Source organism: Marmota monax, unplaced genomic scaffold (assembly GCF_021218885.2).
Source record: "Marmota monax isolate L192 unplaced genomic scaffold, Marmota_monax_Labrador192_F-V1.1 WCK01_AAM20220418_F8-fsc00147, whole genome shotgun sequence".
Lineage (NCBI taxonomy): Eukaryota > Metazoa > Chordata > Mammalia > Rodentia > Sciuridae > Marmota > Marmota monax.
Window position 1 is genome coordinate 2,897,805 of NW_026693552.1, and position 22,246 is coordinate 2,920,050.

At 34.4% G+C, this 22,246-nt stretch overlaps 1 protein-coding gene across 1 annotated transcript in view; it reads right to left on the reverse strand.

Annotated features, from left to right (window-relative positions):
• The window catches only part of Mmp16 (matrix metallopeptidase 16), a 282,987-nt gene that overhangs the window by 33,867 nt on the left and 226,874 nt on the right, over window positions 1-22,246 (reverse strand). The window contains exon 7 of the mRNA XM_046458638.2: window positions 7,663-7,801. Coding sequence (XP_046314594.1) covers window positions 7,663-7,801 — 139 coding nt within the window. The remainder of the gene's footprint in view (window positions 1-7,662; window positions 7,802-22,246) is intronic.

Sequence of the window (22,246 nt, forward strand, 5' to 3'; positions counted from 1 at the left end):
GGATAAATTCTTTATTAAGATACAGCTAATTTTGATTCTACTGAAGTTCTCAGATGCTGGCACTTTCACTGATGGGCAGTTCCTGAGGAGCGAGGTGCCTGTGCTTAAGGGGTCACCCCACCTGACTCTCTCTGAGCACCACTAAGGAACTAAAATTAGAATATTTTACTTCCATGAACTAACTATTCCAGCACAGACAGAAATGCATAGTAAAGTTTTTTCTTTAATAACAGCCTTATTTTGATATAATTATCATGCAATGAACAACATATATTTAAAGTAAATCATTTGTTAAATCTTGACACAAATATACCCATTGAATGATCAACATAATCAAGATAATGAACAATTTTATCGTCCCAGGTTTTCTCATGCCTCTTTGTATTCCTTCTCTCCAACTTTCCCCAGGAAACCACTGAGGCACTTTCTGTTGCTATAGTTCAGCTGGCATTTTCAATAATTTTATATGAATATTATGATACATTATGTACCTTTGCTTTGCCTAAATTCTTTCACTCAGCAAAACTGCTTTGAGTTTCATCTGTGTGGTAGTGTTAATTAGTAGCTTATTCATTTTCATTGCTGAATATAATTCTATTATTGGATGTACCACAGTTTGTTTATCCATTCACCTCTTGAGAACACTTGAATTGTTTCCAATTTTGTAATATTGCAATTATAGATGTATGGAAGTGTTTTCCAGAAAGAATGTGCTGTTTTGCATTCACATAAGCTAAGAATGAAAGCTGCAGTTCCTTTCAATCTTGCCAACACTTGACATTGTCAATCTTTCAAATTGTGTCCATTTTAACAGATCAGTAATGGTAGCTCATTGTGAATTTAATTTATATTTTCCTAATGAATAATAAAGTTAAGCATTTCCTCATGTACTTATTTATTATCCATATATCATTCTTGGTGAAATTTTTGTTTAAATTCTCCTTGATTTTATTGAGATATTTTGTTTTCTTTGCATTGAGTTTTTAAAGTTCTTTATATATTCTGGGTACAAAGCCTTCATCCTATACATGGTTGGCAAGAACTGTACCTTGTCTGTGCTAGACTTCATTTCTTTAAATGTGTCAGTTCCTTAGATTAGGTAGAGTGAAGTGATGGGAGGGGAGGAGATGTGGGGATAGGAAAGATAGTAGAATGAAACAGACATTATTACTGTGTGTGTGTGTGTGTGTGTATATATATATATATATATATATATATATCTGTGACTGCATGACCAATGTGATTCTGCAACATGTACACTCAGAAAAATGAGAAATTATATACCATCTATGTATAACAAAGTACATAAATGAATTCTACTGTCATGTAGACACTTTTTAAAATTTTTTATTCATTTTAATTAAAATGAATAAAAAATTTTAAAAAGTGTTTTTAGAGAGAAATTTTTAATTCATTTTTTCTTTTGTGGATTATGATTCTGACATTTTATTCTAAGATATTTTTTTCCTAAGCCAAAGTTTCAAACATTTGTCTCTGATATTTTCTAGAAGTTTTATAGGTTTAGCTCTTACATTTAGGATAATTTTTGAAATAATTTTTGTATATGATACAATGTATGGATTAGTTTATTATTGTACATACAAATATCCAGAATCCTTGGATATTCATATTTGGACATTTATTGAAAAGTCTGTCTTTTCTGCAATAAATTTTCTCTTTACTTTTCAAAGGAAAGTTTAGTTAAAAATTACTTGTCCATACATGTTTGAGTCCAGTTTTTGGTCTCTATTTTGTTATGGTGATCTACTTTTTTCTATTTTTAAGCCAACGTCACACTGCCTTAATTACCATAAATTTAAAATAAGACTTGAAATCAAGTAGTAATTTCAAAGTGGTTTTGATTGTATGCATGTTTGAATATGAATTTTGAAATCAGCCTGACCATTACTACCAAACATGCTGCACATATTTTAATTAGGATTTCAGTGAACTTATAAATTTGGTTAGAATTAGCATAGCAATAATACTGAGTGCTCTGACTCATGAATAAAGCATATTTGTACAGTTACTAAGTCTACTTTCACTTAGCAAAGTTTTGTAGTTTCCAATGTGTAGGTCTTTCACACTGTTTGCAGTTTGATTCCATACTACTTGATATTTGGGGACACTACGACATGAAAACTTTTTTTTTCCTCCTTTCAATTCCTGATTGCTCTTTGATGGTTTGAGATGGGGGAAATTTCTTCATAGGCATCTTCTTTCTCAGTATGTCTTACAGGCAGAGGCAGTGACTGCCTTTGTTCTTTAATACATTTCCAACACATCTGTATACCAAATAGTCTTGGGATTACAGACACAGTGTCTCCTTCCTAGTTAGGGGAAGATTTGTTTACTGTCCAAAACAATAAAGAAATGCTTCACTTCAGGAAAACATTCAGGCAGGTTTACTTCACACTATGATGAATTAAAGTTTTTTAAGTTTGTGGTTCCTTTTTTGCAGCAAATGTGGTTACATACACAGGAGTTAGCTGGCCCTATTCATATTAAACATGAGAACTGGGCTTCAGAAAACTTATTGAAAATATCTATACTCTGGCTCCTAAATGTGTGTGTGTCTTTTTCTGTGACTGCAAATTCTCATGTCTTCCTCCGACATTCATGAAAGTGACACTAAATTAGTAGCTTGCAAGCAAGGCAAAATCTCAGAATCTTCACATTTCTTGAAGGTATATAGAAACATAATTGATATTCATATAATTATCTTGTGTCCTGCAACCTTGCAAAATTAACTTATCAATTTGAGAAGCTTTCTAGTTGACTGCATTACTTCTACATAGATAATCAATTTGCTCTTTGAACAACTGTATTATTACTATGATTCTTTCTTTGTAATATGGATGCTTTTTATTTATAGTTCTTGCCTTACTACACTAGGTACAATCTCTAGTATCATGTCAAATAGACTTGATACATGCAGACATCCTTGTCTTGCTCCTGAACTTATGGGGAATGGCAGATGTTATATATTTTACATTTTGGGATTAGTAGTTTTACATCTTTATAAATATTCTTGAACTTTAAAATAGATCTGTTGCTTGGTATAGATTTGATGACTTCAGGTGTTACCTTAAATATTTGTTAGGCAGAACCAGGGGAGTACTCATTTTAGGATAATTATTCCTGACTACTGAGGTTAGGCCTGTCTCAGTACTGTATCCACTGCCCATGACAGGTGGCAGGTAGCAGTTGGTATCATAAACCCTCTGAGTGCCAGACACTGCTCCTTCTGCTCCTATGAAATGAGTCTCTAAACTTGAGTTTCCTTAAACACACACTAAGCAATGCTCTCTCCAATGTATGTGCGGATTGTCTACCAACCCCCAGGCCTCTCTGTGCAGCTTTCTCTGCCTGACTTTATCCTGAACAGTGTAGCCACTTGTTCACCCTGGATTCTCAATTCCTGTCCTCAATTGGAGAGTCTTCTGAGTTTTTGTCTGAATTTCCCCACCTCATGCTACAACCTAGAAAATGCTCTGGGGGACAATTCTTCATAGGCATCTGGGCAGAGCAATTGCCCAGAGCAATTTCAGATGTCATCTGACTCTGGAGATTCACTGTCCTTTGTTCCTTGGTACTCAGTGTCCTGAAAATAATCCTTTCATGTACTTTGCCCACTTTTTGTGTGTTTAAGGTACAATGATATGTCTGATACCTGTTTTTATATTTTGACTGAAAGCTGAAGCCACCCTTAATGTTTTGATATACTATATGTAGTCATACCAAAAGGTAATGAGATTATGATAAAAATATAGAATCGATCATATGCATATAGAGAACAAATTATTTACATTTTTAGTTTTTATAATATATGTTCTCACAACTCTCACTGAATATAAATGTACAAATACAATTCTGTCCACAGTTCAAGAAAATATGTAAATTATGCCAAAATATGTAGTTTGAATTATGACTAGTATTGTCCCATTCTTTCAAAGATATTTATGAGTTTATATGAATATTAAGGTTGTGGTTATTTTTATATTACTAAGATGGCATTTATAATTTATAACTAAATAGTTGAATCTATGTCTTCAAATTCTTATACAAGATAAAAGCAAGGTTAACACCAAATATTTTTAGGGAATATGTGGCTAATGTTTTATATATGAACATGGACTTTGGTTAAAGGGGAAAATATGAGATTATACAGATTAAATATGAGCATTATTGTGTAGTATTAATTAGAAGACAAAAAATAAAAGTCCTATGTTCAGAGAAGAAAATTCAAAGACCAAAAAAAAAAAAAAAAAAAGAAAGGAATGAAAAATAAAGACAAGAAAGGCACAAGAAAAGATAAAATTAAAGAAGTAATGCATGAACCTATGAGTGACAAGAGCCCAATCTAACTGGTGTAGCCTGAGACCAACATGTTTAGCTCTGTGGTCACAGGATAGGGCTTGCATTTTATTCTTAGTTTATTCTATAAATCTTTGTTGAGTGCTTACTATTGCAGTTATCATTTAAGACAGAGGCTTATGACAAACTATGATCTGTGGCTTAAGAATAATTTTCCCATTTTTAAAAGATTAATAAAACAGGCACACAAATAAAAAACAAAGGAGGATGTATAATAGAGACTATAGTAATGACAAAATCTAAAATATTTATTATTTGGTGATTACAGAACAAAGTTTTCAAATCCTGGTTAAAAATTTGGGGATAAGACAGGACCAAAGGGAGAGCCGAGCAGGAACAGGGAAGAAAACCATTCCCTTGGGGGTCTGACATTCTAGTGGAAAGGATGCTGAGAAAGAGTACATGAGTGACTTGTATCTTCTGTCAGATGCTATGTAGAAAATTGAAGCAGGAAGGAGGTTGGGACAGCCAGAGAGGGGCGCAGATGGCCTCATGACCCATATGGTAAATGGTGATGGCAGGCTTGGATGAGGAGTGAGGTGGGTCTCTGCATTTATTTTTTTTTTTGAGGTGATAAAGGATATAAGGAGACAGTGCAAAATAGGGACTTTCACTTTGTGATTGCTCTGATGAAGATAGAGAAAGTAAGTGATTTAAGCCCAGGGTTTCAGGCTCCCACTTCCCTCCTTAGACACTGGGCACCCCCAGGACTTCTGGCTCCCTTTGGATAGCAATGGCGTTTGGAGGAGGAGAGCTCATCCATGTCTAGCTGGGCTCTGAAAAGTCAACTGAAGTGGCCAGGAGAGTAAACTGGAGGAACAGCATCAGGGCAGGGTCCTTGGAGTGACAAAATTTCTTAGAGGAGATATTTCCTAGTATTCAGAATGTATCAAAAGCTGACAAGTGTAACAGTCTAGAAATTAAAATATTCTGTGGCTGGAGACAAATTATTGCTGTTGTTAGCACCATAACATATTATCTTACCATATCAAATTGGTATTGAATGATATTGCTTTTATTAAAATGTTTGTTGAGCACCTTCTATGCACCCAGCAATGTTTTAGGAACTAAACATACAGTGGTGTCAAAAAAATATAAACAAGATCTATCCCTGATGACATTTTCATTAGAATGCTATAGGTAATTTTTAATTTCAGTTACAAGTGCTGCATGTCAGTGGGAAGGAATGACTTAAATAGGGTGTGTGGAGGGCACCCAGGATTTGGCTTTGATACTAGTTATTGAAAGATGAAAAGGAGCCAGCTATTTCACTAGTGAGCAGGAAAGGCAAAGTGAATAAAAAAAAAAAAAAAGAAAGAAAAAAGCTGTCTCAGCCTGATTTATAATGGTGGCAGTTAGTCCTCAGGTGGTAGTATTAGAGAATACTATTTTTTTTTTTTTTTTTTTTGGTACTGAGGATTGAACTCAGGGGCACTTAATCACTGAGCCAAATCCTCAGCCCTATTTTGTATGTTATTTAGAGACAGGGCTGCAATGAGTTGCTTAGCACCTCACTTTTGTTGAGGCTGGCTTTGAACTTGCAATCTTCCTGCCTCAGCTTCCTGAGCTGCTGGATTACAGGGGTGAGCCCCTGTGCATGGCTAGAGAGCACTATTGATCCTGTGGTGAGACTGGGCCTTGGACCAGCCCTCAAACTGGAGGCTACCCTGGGGTTAGCCTTTCCCTCTTTCTGTTGCTACTACTCCTGCGACCAAAGAAGGGTATAGGGGAGAGAAAACTTCCCTCCAGTTACTAAGATTGACAAGCTTTAGGTGGTAGCCTTGCTTCACCTGCAGTGGCAGAATACAAGTCCAATTGAGTTACACTTTTATTATAGAATAGCAGAAAGGTAGCAACAGCATCATTAATAATCTTGCCAGTAGCAGCAGTAGCTGGCATTTATTAAGAACATACATGTGCCAAGTACTTTCAATGTAGTAATGATTTAGACCTCAAAATTATTCTGAGATAGGGAATAATACAAACCCTATTTTCCAGATGGGGAAACTGAAATAAAGAGAATTGAGCAACCTGCATGGTTCATGTAGCTAGTGGGTGTTCAAAATTGGTGATATGACCTCAGAACACACATGCTTTTATATATAATGCACTATACTGCTTCTGTTTTCAAGGAATGATCTGGGAAGAGAAAGTAAATTCTAGGATATACTTTCATTTCATGCAGGCACTTTGAATCTCAGTTAAAAATTTCGTTACTCAAATCTCTTGTCTCCATTACTCTCCTCATTATCATAAATTCCTCTAGTTGGATCCTGAGAATAATGAACTTTTTGGTTAAGATTCTCTTTCTTTCCCCTCAGAATGTATCCATGTTTGAGCTGGTTTTTTGGCCCTTTAGATTCTTGGATAACATGTTCGATCATATTCTTTCTGCACTGAAGTTCTCCTTACCTTCAGCTCAGGTGTGTTCTCCTAACAATTCAACTCAATCCATCTCTTGCTTTCTCCTAGGTTTAAGGTTGGTTGTTTTGAATATTAGCAAGTTTGAAGAGGGAGGAGCAAGTATTCCATGAAGTTCACTTCTCAGCTGTTACTTTTTCATGTCAGGCAGTTAATAGGACTTGTGAAACTAAAATTCCTTACTCAGATAAATAACAGGCAATAAATTTCATGATACTGATAAGTGGGCAAAGTTTTCTACTCATATGCTTTCCCTGCCTTTATGATTATGATTATTATTATTTTTTAGTTTACTGTAAATTATTTATGTAAACTGACTAAATGTGGTAGAGTTTCAAAGACTATCTGAAAATAAGTTGGACAATAGATTTCATGGCATAAACCAGCAATAACTCTAAATACCCTAGGAATGAATAAACCAATAAATAAAAAAAATGGTTATTTACTTATTTTTTTTGAGATGAAGTTCTCACTATGTTGCAAAGGCAGGTCTCAAAACTCCTGGGCTAAACTGCTGCTCCCGTCAACTAGCTGGGACAACAGACACATATAGCTATGATGCCTGGTTTTAATTAATTTTTTGGGGTTTTTTTGGTGCTTTTAGGTCAAAACTTTAGGTTCCCAGAGAATAGAATATCTCCAAAATTTGACTTACATATGAGAATACTGAATGAAAAACATAAATTAGAAAATCAAAATTTATTTTATTTATGTTTTAATTAACATGCAATTTATTTCATAAAATCCATTTGCTAATTGATCCCCCATAATAGGTTTTACTTATTCACCTCTGTCTCTGCTACAGGTCCCTGGACAACATGACCTAAACACAGCATTGGCAAACATGGAAAAAAACATCCTTACCTTTGAAGAAGACAAAATTCCCATCACTGTTTTCATAAACTGCATCGATGCTAGGAGGCAGGCCCCGCCAGAAGTAGGTAATTTGCATGGGGTATCCATCCATCACTCTGTTGTTTCTCACTCGCCAAAACCACTGGTCCTGCAACCCAAGCAAAGGCCATCATCGCTCACAAAGTGCAGGCCTCCACCGTGTGTCACTGTGCAGTGGTTGGGTGGATGGTTTTAAAGCTAAGTTCAACTCATTGTCACTGTCTTAAGTCAAAGCAGTCAAGGAAAGAGCTAAACAACTCGACCACGGTGATCACAAAAGGGTTTGTAGTTAATTTCCCAAACCACACAATGTTATACAAAGCATAATGTCAAAGTACTTGATCTCATTTTACATATCTCCAAGGCTTCCTAGATGGAAAAATCAGAGCACGCACAGGTCCCTGCCATCTGGGGATGTGAGTCAGCTTCCTGAATATGAGGGTAGGATTATGGCCAGGTATACCTCCTGACATTTTTAGAGAAATGCCACATCTCCATATCTGAGATGGTGGGAATGAACCTGCGCACCATGTCCTGGTATGCTCATGTCACACATAATGTCCTGTGAAAATATATGTAGGGCACTCTTTGACCATGTGTCATGGTTTGAGTGATAAAATATATGATTACGATAAATGGCTAAATTTATCCCCCCCAAAAAGGCATTGTATCAGATTACAATAAGGGTTAAGTGCTTCTGCTATCTGATCTCATAATAATTGTATACATAACACAGGACACTGTATCTATTCTTATCTCTAGTGAATAACACATGACTTGGTTCATTGTTGGTATCTATAAAGTTGTGGAGTTATTAAATAGCCTATGTACAGTGAATATGCTTCAAAACAAATACTAATGGAGAGAAAAAGAAATTTTCCAAAAATGATTCATCTGGTGACATTAAATTTTTAGTTGAGTATTTTTGCTATACACACAAGTATGTATCACAAAAATTCTTCAGTTATTTTTTGCATCTCTCTTGTTTTCTTCCCCGAACTTAGAAATTAATAAATGATTTATTAGAGGGCTTTCCTATGCTGTTAGCTAAGAATAGGTTAGACTGATTGGATTTTCTAAGAAGTTTCACTTATTTGTATATTCATACACACAAAAATATATGACACTAAGGATTCTTGGCTTTCCAGTAATAAGTAAAAATGAACATTTTCCAAAAGGTTGTAGAGGGGTGTCTCATTAAAATTGAAGGGAGATCAGAAGAGTAGAGAAATGGGACCCAGGAAGAAGAAGGGGAGGGAATGGAAAACACTGGGGAATGATGTTGTCCAAACTATATTGTTGTATTGTGTGCATGTATGAACATGTAACAATAAATCCCACCAGTTTGTGCATCTATCATGCACTAATAAAAATGTGGAAAATTTTAAAATGTTAAAGTTTTCTTAAAATCCTTTGAATATTTACTTATAAAGGATTAATTAAAAACTTAATTAGTAGCTCTGAGTTCATTTCCTATTCTTTTTCTGTTCCCTAACAGCTATGTCCCCAAAATTTGACTTACATATGAGAATACTGTATGAAAAACATAAATTAGAAAATTAAAATTTATTTTATTTATGTTTTAATTAACATGTAATTTATTTCATTCTATTGTCATCTTTGTCTAGATACTAGTCACTGAGTTAACTGAAAACTAATATGATTAGTATAAAAACTATAAAGGACTTTCTGAGAACTGGGCACACTGTAGCATTTGAATCATTGATTGTTATTATTGTTAAAATTACATTGTAACTAGTTATCCTACATTTCCTCTTTGTTTTTTTTATTTGCTGTTTTATGTCTCTTTCATTGTTCCCTTTATAGATTTTAGCTGTATTGTGATTCTGGCTATGTATTTCTTTCTCCCCCAAATTTTCTTATGTTATTAACCTTATCTTTATAATTTTCATGGTACTGGGTAGTTTGAATTAAATGTAGAAAAATTAAACAGAATCTAAAATAAAAAGTTATTTCATGAAAAGATTGATCCAGGAAAATAAATATGGGCATAAAGACCAAAAGCTTACTGTTAATGAAATGTAAGCAGTTAGTATTCTTAGCTTTGAAAAGAAAACAACAACAACAATAACAAAAAGTGAAACAAAGCAGCATTTTTGTCTAGCTACTAGAGGGGATTTTAATTGAATTTAAAATCATGCGAGCCTCCAAATAAAATGCATTTAGCACTTTAAACTATACACCCAAATAATAAACAAAAATGGCTAAACACCCGACTGCATTCCTATAAATAACTGACCATGATTATGGAACAATGAAAGAGAAAGTTCTTTATACTGAAGAATGAGAGGAAACCAGGTGAAAACCCTGCATTCCAATTTTTCTCAGAGAAGCACAGGGCCGCTCTTTGGAACAGACATATGTGGCATACTGAAGATGAGAACACAATCCCAACTTGCCACTAATAAAGCCAGAAATGAAAGTCCTGACTCAAGATAAGCATCGTCTATTTGCAGAAATTCAGAAGGTGATGTGAACCATGGATGAATTCATGACTATTTCTTATTGATAGAAGCCTTGGCAGAGTCTTTTTTAAATTATAAATATTCCAGCAGTACGTCTATTCAACTTATCCACAACTTCTCATTTTAGTAGAAAGCAATGGCACACATAATTCAGAAAGCATTCTATTACAGAAGATGTATGTTCCTCCTACTGCATTCACCCCAGGTTGCCCTTTCAGAATTGGGACCTGGGAGCAATTCCTACAGAAAGGATATTTAACATGACATTTAGGTCTCTGTAAAAACTTTCCTTATAAGTAAAAAGTTATCTGGCCACCCTAGCTAAAATTGAAGTCCTTCACTCCACCCACACACATCTGCTGACTGTCTTCACCTCCCTTACTGGCTTTATTTTCCTTTGTTGCATTCATCATTATTTTACATGATGCTTGTTTTACTTATTTTTTGTTACTTTTCTCTTCACAAGAGTACAAGCTCCATAGTGGCAAGGATATCTGCCTTTTGTTCACTTAATGTTTCCTCATGTCCAGAAAAGTGCCTTCATGCTTCATGGAGTAGATGCTTAATAAGTATCTCTTGAAACAAAACAAAACATAAGGAAGAAAGATCAAAGTTTTAGAAGCCAAAACTTTAAAGTTAAATATAAGTTTGTTCTCTTTGTGGCCAAGATGCTTTCTTATTGAAAAATGAATAAAAGCTATGTGTGTGTGTGTGTGGGGGGGGGGCTCACAAAACTATAAAAATTCCACTTGAATAGGCATATTCTGTTTCTAGAAGGGAGTGATATTTAAAGGTCTTTGAACCATGGAGGAAAAACATATTTGTTCTTATCCTTTCAAACAATATAAATTTTGTTTTAACTTTAGATGTGAGGGGAAGAAAGGGGAATGAAGTCTCTGGAGCTCTACATCTATTGTTTATGTGTTGTTCTGGCCTCTTTTTATTTTGCTGTGGCCCTAACAGAAGTGGATAGAAGGAGATGGGATGCACCGATAATAAACATAAATAGCCTATCTGCAAAGTCAACTTGTAAAAAAAAATTAGTGCTTAACAGTTACCAAATCGGAATTCTTATTTAAACACCAATATTTCGCTTAAAATATAAGCAATTATAGGCTTACTTGTAGACTTATTTTTCCATGTAGCATGGGGCCCAGAAAGACCATTTCGTTCACAGACATTAATCCACAGAGTACTATATAGTGTACACTAAGAAGCAGTAACATATAGGAGAAATTCAGTTTACTTTTTTTTCTATCCCATTTAAAATTCTGGTTTGTTGCATGCATACTGTTTGCTAAGAACTATACAAGAAAGTGTCCTCTTGTTGTCTCAATATAAAGTGATGATATTATTTATATACTAGCAGTAAAGGATGCTACTTTCTGGACTCTTAATAAACCAATTAGAACTGATCTATTTTCACTCCTGTTCTTATTTATAAACTCATTAATTTAACCAACAACTTGTCTTAAACGGAGCATTTCTAGAAGTTGCCAGTGAGTGGTGGCTTCAGCTCCTCCCTGATCAGCGATCTTGGTCTTCCTTTAACCTTCCCATTTTTGGATAAAGCATCTCAAATCTCTTTTCTTCTCATCATCCTCTGTGCCATCAAGCTAGACTGAATCATCACCGTACTTCACGGCAATGACTGCAATGCCAACCCAGAGACTGGTTTGCCTCCTACTGCATCTAGAATGAAATTCAAACTTGGGTCCCTGCCTGCATCTCCTACATAGTTAGTTCCTTGAGATCTCCCTCCTGCTCACAGTGTTCCACTTACATTGGCTTCCTTTCTTTGGCTTACAAGGCAAAGGAAGAGATGCAATAGGCCTGAATTTGCTTCTACTACTTCTTAGGCAGAAAGGGATGTCTGAGGTAGTCGGGAAGATTTTCACCCAGGACCCGCTTTTGGCAGTCAGACTCATCTGGAGTCTGGGAGGCAGCAACACATGGGTAACTATGAACATGGGGCAGAAATTGGGAGCAGTGCTGAGCTCCAAGATGAAGGTGGATGTCCAAATGTTTGTCCATTCCAGGTCACTGCTCTTTTGAAGGGGCAAAAAGAATACATGGGAAATTTGAGGTCAACAGGTCTAGTGTCTATTGTTGGAGTGAGTTAGTAAAAGAAGTTAGTAAAAGCAGAACAGCTGCTTTTAAGTAGATGACTCTTCACTATTGAGTTGCCGTATGGATAAAAAGCAAATAATCAAAATTTATTATAAAATATATTATTTTGAAATTTTGTTTTATTTAAAAAATAAATAGCATATGTTTGACCCTATATCTTGCAGTAATGTCCAAAATTACTGAATGCATTGAAATAAAAACTGAAACCAAGGCTAATAAAAATTGTTAGGTTAACTTCATTCATTTTTAGGGTATTTTATAAAAGTACTTGAATTCATCATAAAATCCTTTTAATAATAAAATATATCCAATAGAAGTAGAAATCTTTAACACATTATAATTAAAATATTAGCTTTTCTAAATGGCTTAAATTTTAAAACAAATTACCAGATTCTGTTGAAAAGGTGATAAGGATCTTTGTTTCCCCAGAGTAAAGAAAAGCAAAAAAAAAAAAAAAAACTGTTTTAGTATATTCAAAACATTATGGATTTATAAGCAAGTTTAGAACATCTATTTTTCTTAAAAAATTAGTTACATTACACAAAAATATTATTTTGGTTTTGTTGAATGTGGTTCAATGAAAGATATTTTAGTAATTCTCCGTACATACAGCAAACCTGAAAGTAATAGTTTTGTGTGAAATTTAATGAATTTTTAATATACTTGTATTATATCACAGCAAGTAATTCTGTTTTGAGGCCATATATATTATGATCAAATGGAGCATGTATTAAATCTAATTACACAGTACTAAATATATTTTGTTTCTTCTTTAATGCATGAAGATGTTGGATGTAGCATTATTTACTGTAAAATAAAATACAATATTTTATTTAAAAAACTCACAAAGTAAAAATATATAAAAAAGAAGGAAAAAATACTTGCAAACCTGATTACAAAGGGTCAATTATTCTAATATGTAAAGAATTCTTAAAACTCAAGAAAAAATCCCCAATAGAAGATGTGCATGTTAGGTTGCCAGAAAACAAAAGTTTGAGCAATAGGAAAATATACACCACACCTCATTTAAAAACCAGTGAAATAAAAGCTGAAACCATTCTGTGATACCATGTCTTTCTTATCAAATTCCTTTGATGTTGTGGCTTATAGACATAGGCACCCTGATACATTCCTAATAAGAATGCAAAAAAGGCACAACATGGCAACATTGAACAGCATAGCATAAGTATTTGCTCTTTGACCCAGCAATTCTTTCTCTAGCAATCTACCCCAGACGAAGATACAGCCTATCAGATAAAAAATACAATGTGATAAAATGCATCACAAAATCACATAATAGAATTGAATTGTATAAGGTCTTTTATTGTGTTGTCATTTATGATGACAGAAGTGTGCTATCTTCAGTGGAAAAGAAAAGGAAAAAACCTGTATGTTAATATAGTTGTATAGATTTAGACCTAACTATTATAAAACATAGGTATTGTTTATGTTTGTGTTCATATACACAAACATGTAAAGAACACTAACAGTTGTTTAATCTATATTTTAGGTGCAAATGTATTCATTCTTGAATTTTTTTCTGTATTTTTGAAATATTTTACAATAAAAAGTTAAAAAAATAGTAATTTAAAATTGTGAAAACACAGAGCCAATTACCTTATGATAAAATATTATGTAATCTTATAAATATTTGTGATAGCTAAATACTATCATACCTACTGTAAGTTCATTAAACTTCCATTGACAAGTATTTATATTTGCTACAGTAAATAATGCTACAACCAACATCTTCGTGCATTAAAGAAGAAACAAAATATATGTAGCACTGTGTAATTAGATTTAGTACATGCTCCATTTGATCATAATATATATGGCCTCGAAACAGAATTACATGCTGTGACATAATACAAGTGTATTAAAAATTCACTAAGTTTTATATAAAACTATTGCTTTCAGGTTTGCTGTATGTACAGAGAATTATTAAAGACATTATTGTGTTTAAAAAGAACAAAACCATTCATATTGAATTAGCTATATTTCTTTTCAATACTGGGAAAGAGAAATAAGATTATAACTTGGAGAAGGAAAAAAAAAAACCAAGGGAGGCTTAATAGATGTATCTGGCAAAGAGAATGCTATTCTAGGAAGCTTTCATTATCTTATCACAACAGCTGACACAAACTGGTTTTTGGTATATAAACATCAGGAGAAAAAACAACCACTAGAATATGCTTTTTCACCAAGACAGGCCTGAATGTCTGCAATGTGTTTGTAGACATGACTCTCAGGGTTCCTCAATCAAATTCGACCAGGCACAATTCTGGAAGAAAGGAATCACTGGTACATCTAAATACGTCAAAAACTTTAAATATTACTTGTATTTTTAAAAAATGTTCAAAACATAGACTCACTGTATTAACAGAATAAAATAATATATTGACGAGTTATTATTAAAAGTCATTTCTAAACTCATAATTCAGATATTTCCCTTCCTGTCTTAATGTTCAAAGAGGCATCTGTTATAGTTACCAACTGGATTCAGAGAGGTAAATTCATTTAATAAGTAAAATGTATATAGGTGTTTCTGTTTTCTTTTTCTTTTATTTTTTTGGTGGTGGTGCTGGGGATTATAAACCAGGGCCTTGTGCATACAAAGCAAACACTCTACCAACTGAGCTATATCCCCAGCCCTGTATATAGGTGTTTCTAAGGAAAGGGAACTTAGTAGTTTCAGAATATTTGTTTACTATTTATGCTAAATTAATGTGATAGTTTTTATAGTCTCCAACATTTTTAAAAATTCATTTGCTTTCAGATTAATTTATATTGAAAAATCTGGAGTTCAGTGTTGTGTCTGACATTGGGCCACTTTCTTATTATTTAGTAATTATTAAATCTTGACAGAGAGCATATTAATTTTTTAAAATGTAAAGTTTATAATCCTTGATGCAGAATCCAATGAGGTACATGTCATAACATACGTACCCATTTTTTAAAATCCAATTTTCATACATAAAGAACAAGGAACCATACCATGCAAGTATGTTTAGGCTTAGTATATAGAGGCCTGAGGAGGAAGATACATGTGTGCTGACCCTGTTCTCTTTTCAGTTTCTTATATCTTTTACCATTTTTTAAAATTTTATTTATTCTAATTATTTATATATGAAAGCAGAATGCAATTCAATTCATATTACACAAATAAATCACAATTTTTCGTGTCTCTGGTTGTACACAAAGTAGAGTCACACCATTCAGTCTTTTCATACATGTACTTATGGTAATAATGACCATCTCATTCCACTGTCTTTCCTACCTGCATGCCCTTTCCCTTCCCCTCTCTCCCCTTTGCCCTATGTAAAGTTTGTCTATTCTTCCCATGCCCCCTCACGTCCCCATTATGAATCAGCATCCTTATATCAGAAGACATTCAACATTTGGTTTTTGGGGATTGGCTAATTTCACTTAGCATTATCTTCTCTAACTCCATCCATACCTGCAAATGCCATGATTTTATTCTCTTTTAATGCTGAGTAATATTCCATTATACATATATATGCCACATTTTCTTTATTCATTCATCTACTAAAGGGCATCTAGGTTGGTTCCACAGTTTAGCTATTGTGAATTGAGCTGTTATAAACACCGATGTGGCTGTGTCCCTGTAGTATGCTGTTTTTAAGTCCTTTGGGTGTAGACCGAGGAGAGGGATAGCTCGGTCAAATGATGGCTCCATTCCCAGTTTTCCAAGGAATCTCCATACTGTTTCCAGATTGATTGCACTAATTTGCAGTCCCACCAGCAATGTTTGAGTGTGCCCTTTTCCCCACATCCTTGCATTTCTTCTTAAATATACTCTTGTTAAAAAGCACTTGGTGGTGGTAGCACCACCAAGTGCTTTTTAACTAAAACAATGCATTGTTAATACACTGCATTTAGGGAAAGCTGCAGGCAACCAACAGCAGTGTACCACACAGAAACATGAAGGTTTTGCTTTATGTTTTCTTCCATTGGGCTCTGAACATTATGAATATTTGTAAGGCAAGTTAAATACCAATTCATATGCTATATAATTGAGAAAAACTTTCACTGGACAAGCCAAAACAAAAACAAAAACAATAAAAAACCAACAACTTCTTAAGAGTATATAATGTACCAGGCACAATATATCTGAGCCACCCAAAATGACAATAATACTTTCACTGTCTCTTTTACAGGTAAGAAAACTGAGGATGGGAGAGGACAATGGTGCTAAGTCTGCACTCCTATTAATCTGTGGATATAGTCAATATAGAGAGGAGAGGAAACCACTGATTTCAAAATGCTCTTGAAATGCTATTGTAGCTGCCTCTAAAATGGGCACTACTACTTAACAAATATAATGAGCTGCTGTGTCATTAGCACACCTATCAAGAATTACCATCCCTTTATTTGTGTCCTGAAGAAAGATTTCTGATTTGCAATAAAAATGATGTTCCTACTGAATAAAAAAATGTACAGGGCTATCTTTACTTATGGTATAGTTTTTGATCACCCATTCAAAAAAGGTCTATCTCCTCAACCTTTCTCTATCACAGTATCATGTTTTATTTTCTTTATAATAACAACAGTCTCTGAAATTCATATTTGTTCTGATCAGAGCATGCACCTCCTCTGTCTTATTAAAACACTAAATTTCTCAGCCCTGGAACAATGCCCATTACTATTTGTTGAATGAGTGTTCAACAATAGGGAAAGAAAGAACAAAGACAGTGAGAGACAAACCAGTAAATCTTTTGCTTGGCCTGGAATTTAGGGGGATGGACTGTCAATAGCCCAAGTAAGTGGCCTAACAGAAATTCCTTTTTGGAACACTTTACTGCTCTCGTGGTGCCCACATCTACCAGCATCTTTAAACCATTGCATGGAAATTATAGATCATATACTGTTTCCTATGAGCATCATTATCATCCTTTGCTTTCTTCTTCTTTTTGTCCTTCTTTTAAAGGTTAACTCCATGCTTTATTTCCTCTAGGGATACTTGCTTGAAGCAGTGCCTCCTATTCCCCAAAGATTCATCTTGATTTTTAGCTGAACCTACTGGTCATTGCCACAGCATCCTATAGCTCCTTTAATTCTGAACAATGCACCAGGACCTAGTCATGCCGTGGAAGATAGAAAATGTTTCACAATACCATTTAGGAGGAATCAAAGGTTTGAGCTGAAGCTAGGGTGCTCAGCTTAGTTTTCAATCAGATATGCTCTTTCTCCCCAGACCTCACTACATCACTCAAGTGGAAACTTGTTGGGCTGTAAGGTATAGAAAGTAGAGCAGATAGTCAGTATTAAGAATAATATATGGAGCAGATATAGTCCTCAACAGATCCATTTCAAAGCCCTGAGCAATGCAGAGGGCCCAAGGAGGATGGGGAAAGTAGGGGGTTGCCTAGGAGGGAATATGCCACTGGGAAATATTTTATTTTTCTTTCAAAAGGACACAGAGTTATACGTCAACAATTTGTTAAAGCCCTAGGTTGAATTAGAAATTGGCTCCTAAGAGAGAAGGTTAGACAGGGCAGAGAATTCCCAAGAAATTGCAAAGCAAGAGACCCTGAAAGATTCCTAAGTGACTTTGTTTCAGAGTTCAGGAGCTGTTGTTGCCAAAACAGAAGAGACTAATCCTCATTACCATTATCTAATTGCTTTATGTTAATATGCTCTTGAGAACCTTCCTTCTGCTGCCACTGTTCTGCTGTGGTTTATTTATTTAAAAACAGAGTTCAAAAGGTAACTGTCCTTCCTTACACTCAAAGAAAGTCCTCACAAAACAACTTCACAGTTCAGTAAAAGAAGCAAGTTCTAAGACAATCCTGAGGGAACAGTGAGGACCATAGTCACTATCCACAGGAAAGCACTGGGTTATGAGTTCATTTTTATCAAATGTAACCACTGTGTTTTAGCCTCTCTTTGCTTACCTTTGAAGGAAAAATTTGAAAAATTTCCATAAATGAATTTCCTAATTCTTCAGCTAAATAATACAATCTTGAACAATTACATTGATACGGTCAAATAGTTTTTGAAAATCATTCTGAGCAAGTAGCAATCTAAAAACAGATGATGAATGAAATAAAACTGATGCCTAAGGTTGGAAACTTTGTGAATGTGTAGAAGCCCAACTTAGTAGAGGAGTCATTCTGGCTTAAAAGAGGATATGTCTCCTTCACTTGGCTGGAAGTTTTGTAAGTTAAGAGAAATTTCAGAAGGCTGTGATGGTGAGGAAGGATGGTACTGGCTTAGCTTTCACAGGAAAGCTTTAAAGGTGTTAGAGAAAAGGAAGCTGGCACACATCACAGAGAAAGAGAGTATATAATAACTGATGCTCCCTCAGGCTGATGGTAAAGGTGAGTAGGAGTGGATGCATTTCCTTAGGAGAAGAGATTAAGATTTGAAGGCTAGGAGGAATTCAGAAAACACATAGCAAGGGTGCATAGGCTAAGAAGGAGGGGTGTTAACAAAGGAGGAGGTATGGCAATTACAGAAGCAACTGCACACAAATGTGATATAAAACAGATTAATGGGGCATCTTGATAGATCATCCAGTGATATGATTAGTAAATCAGTATCTAAGTAAACAGGTACAGAAATGAAGGAATAAAGGAAGCAGGAACTAAAGTAAAACTACATGTAGAACAGGAAGGATCTGTCAGGCTGCAGAGCACTGTATTACCTTGAGGGGGGGCGGGGCACAGACAGTGGTTTACTGGAATTAGCAAGGAAAGCACTAGGGATTTCAAGAGGGAAGTATGTCACTGCAACAACTTGGGAAACAAAAGCACCTAAGTTAGGGAAAAGAAAGCACTTGCATTAGGTAAATGCTAATTAGTGAAACACACATGGCAGAGTAGACACTGCTAAGTGAACAAAATACCACAGATAATAAAGTATAAGTTCAAGTTCTGCTCAAAGTGTTAAACAAGAAAAAGGATTTTTTTAAAAAACACATTAACATATAAGTAGGAATACCTCTCCTTGCTTAATCATGTATAATATTTTGAATGCTAAGCTGTGCTGATTTGCATCTTTTATGTTAGGGGATTTAGTTGGAAGTTCTAGTGTAATTGTGAGTACCTAATCCTGATTTATATTTTTTACATGGATTCAAATTCACAAGAAAGAGAGGAGAGGAACTCAACTTATTTAGTAGAACAAATTAGTTCTCTCTCTCTTTTTTTTGTCTTCTGCTTATATTCAAAAAGAGAGATACATTCCCATTTATCTTTCTGCCAAATTTTCCACAATTTTCAATTTTACTTGATTTTTATTTTGTGGTTAAAAAGTAAGTTCCAATTGTAATTAGTTTTATACACATCATGAATGTAAATGAATCTCACTTTATGTCAGACATCTATTCCTGGAAAATTAGGTATTGATTATTTTGTAAAGCAAATATTGCTGGGTGTGAGGTGCATGCCTGCAATCTAGGCTACTCAGATTCTGAGGCAGGAGGAGAGTACTTTCGAGGCCAGCCTTACAACTTAGCAATACCATATCTCAAAAGAAAATAAAAAGGATTGGGGTATAATGAAGTGGTAGAGTGCTTGCCTAACATGCAAGGTCCTGGGTTCAACATGCAGTATTGTAAAAGAACTGCTAATAATACTATTTCAATTAAACTAAAAGGCTAAATATTTAAAGGAGTGGTATTAAAAATAAAATCATTTTTATTTTAATTTTATAAGTACTCTTTCTATGCAAATGAGTATAAAATAATATAAAATCCTGTTGTATTGAGACAATGTTTTTAAAGGTCAACTATTTATAGCTCAGTGTTTTTGATACTTTTGTGTTTCATTTAGACCCTTAGATTTGAGAGGATATCCGAGTTAGTGAGTTATCTTATGTACAAAATGAGTTGGTGATACATGGTCTAACCCACTGGTCCTCTAATTGGTGCTCAAATTCATTAGCAAAAATTGTCAATTATTTGACAATTTAAAAAATTAACAATACCGATTACAACAAAAAATGTGGCCACACCATATATTTTCATAAAACTTTGTAAAACACGCATTGTTCCATTTAATTCTAAAGCTGAAGTAAAATACTGAAAGAAGACAAAGATAGTCCCTGGTAATATGCAATAGCTTTAGTGTTTTAAATATCTCATGTGATACAGCTTATACAAAATTAACAGTGCTATTAAATATCCTTCCCATTACTGTAAGCATGAATATCTGAGTTCAACCTGCCAAGTGAGATTAACAAAAGCAATCTATATTGTGTCTAGAAAATCTTAGAAATGGAAAAGTGTTTTCTTCTTCTTTCTAACTGACTTCCCAAAATGCATTCTTCACCTACATTAAGTTGGTCTTGGGGCTGAGGGAATATTATTTGTTTTTATAACTATTTTTCTGTAGGTTTTTTTTTTAAAAAATAGTAAACAATCACCATGATTAAGCAAAAGTCATTCATATTATTAAAAATTCAGGTTTTTTTTTCCTACCAGTAATGACCAAAAAAGAATACAGACCACCTATTGCTTTGCAATATTTATGCTATCATTCATTATTAAATTTCTTAAAAATACAAGATCAACAATACCTACATTTTTTTTTGAGATGATTAAAATTTTTTCCTTCTTTAGTCAAATTCTATCATTGTAATTATTTCTTACTCCTGAGAAATAGTGGAAATAGTGACTGCATCACAAAACACATCAAGGGAATATGGGCTAATGATCTTCTTCAATTTAATATTGTTTTGGTTCAATTCTTCCCTGAGTAGAGTACTACACCATCGTATCCCCAGAGTCACAGAAGGAAAAGAATTACTTCCACTCATACATACTAAAGGAAAAACAAATGAGGAACTAGAATGGCAGAAACTGGACTATCTTACACAGACAGATACACACACACACACACACACACACACACTCTCCCTGTTTTCTCACTGTGTTGAAGATATTCTCTCAATTGATGTATTCCCAATTAAGACATAAAACTTCTTTTTACCTCTTATTAACAGTCAAAAGGCATAGTTTCAAAAATTTTAAGTGATTAATTCATAGGTTTCAAGATACTGATAAATTATTTAAAATTGATTCTTTGGATCTGAATTGTCAATATGGTAGCTGCAAATGGCTACTTAATTTAAATTAGCTGTATGTGATTAAAAGTCAGTTCCTCAGTAGTTACAGTCATATTTTAAGTGCTCAATAAACATAGAAGACCATGTCCATAAAGGATTTCAATCATTGTGGCAAGTTCTGTTGGAGAGTATTGCTTGAGAAAGATTACATTTTGGTGTGATTTGATGAATGTGACGTTTTCCCATTCTGATTTGTTTTAAGACTCCTATGCTACTAAAAGAATAAAATCCTAAATGCAGCTGTGGTGCAAGACTATGGGAAATGTTGACTGAAATAAACCTTTGGCATTGGAAATTTCATTGGGGTCAGTTTTTAGCAGAAACACTGTAGTTATTGATCAGGAACTTGAAATGTTGCTACAGCTCTGCTGGTGCAGTCAGTTGAAAGGCTAACTGTGATAACAGCATCATAGGTAGAGAGAGGCACTATGACCTCAACTTTCAGAATTTTTTTGTTTTAAGAATCTGAGGGAAAATGTTATTTAGTTAAAGATCTGACTAGACTGCTCTTTCATCATCTTTGCTTTGCTGTTTCCATTTGTTGGTTAAACCTTAGTTTAATGTTACCTTTTCAAAAAAGATCCTTCTGAACTATTAAAACCAGATTAGTCCTATATGGTTTTGATAAGTTTCCCTCCAACGCCCAGATATTAAAGACTGGTCTCTAGCTCCTGGTGCAACTGGGAACCGGAAGTGGTGGTGCCTTTGAGAGGTGGGGCCCAGTGGGAGGTCTTTTGGTCATTGTGGGAATGCCTTTGAAAGGGAACACTAGGACCCTAGCTTCTTCTTTTTCTTCTTTTTCTGCTTCATTCCTGGCTATCAAGAGCTGAAGAGTTTGCTCCACCATC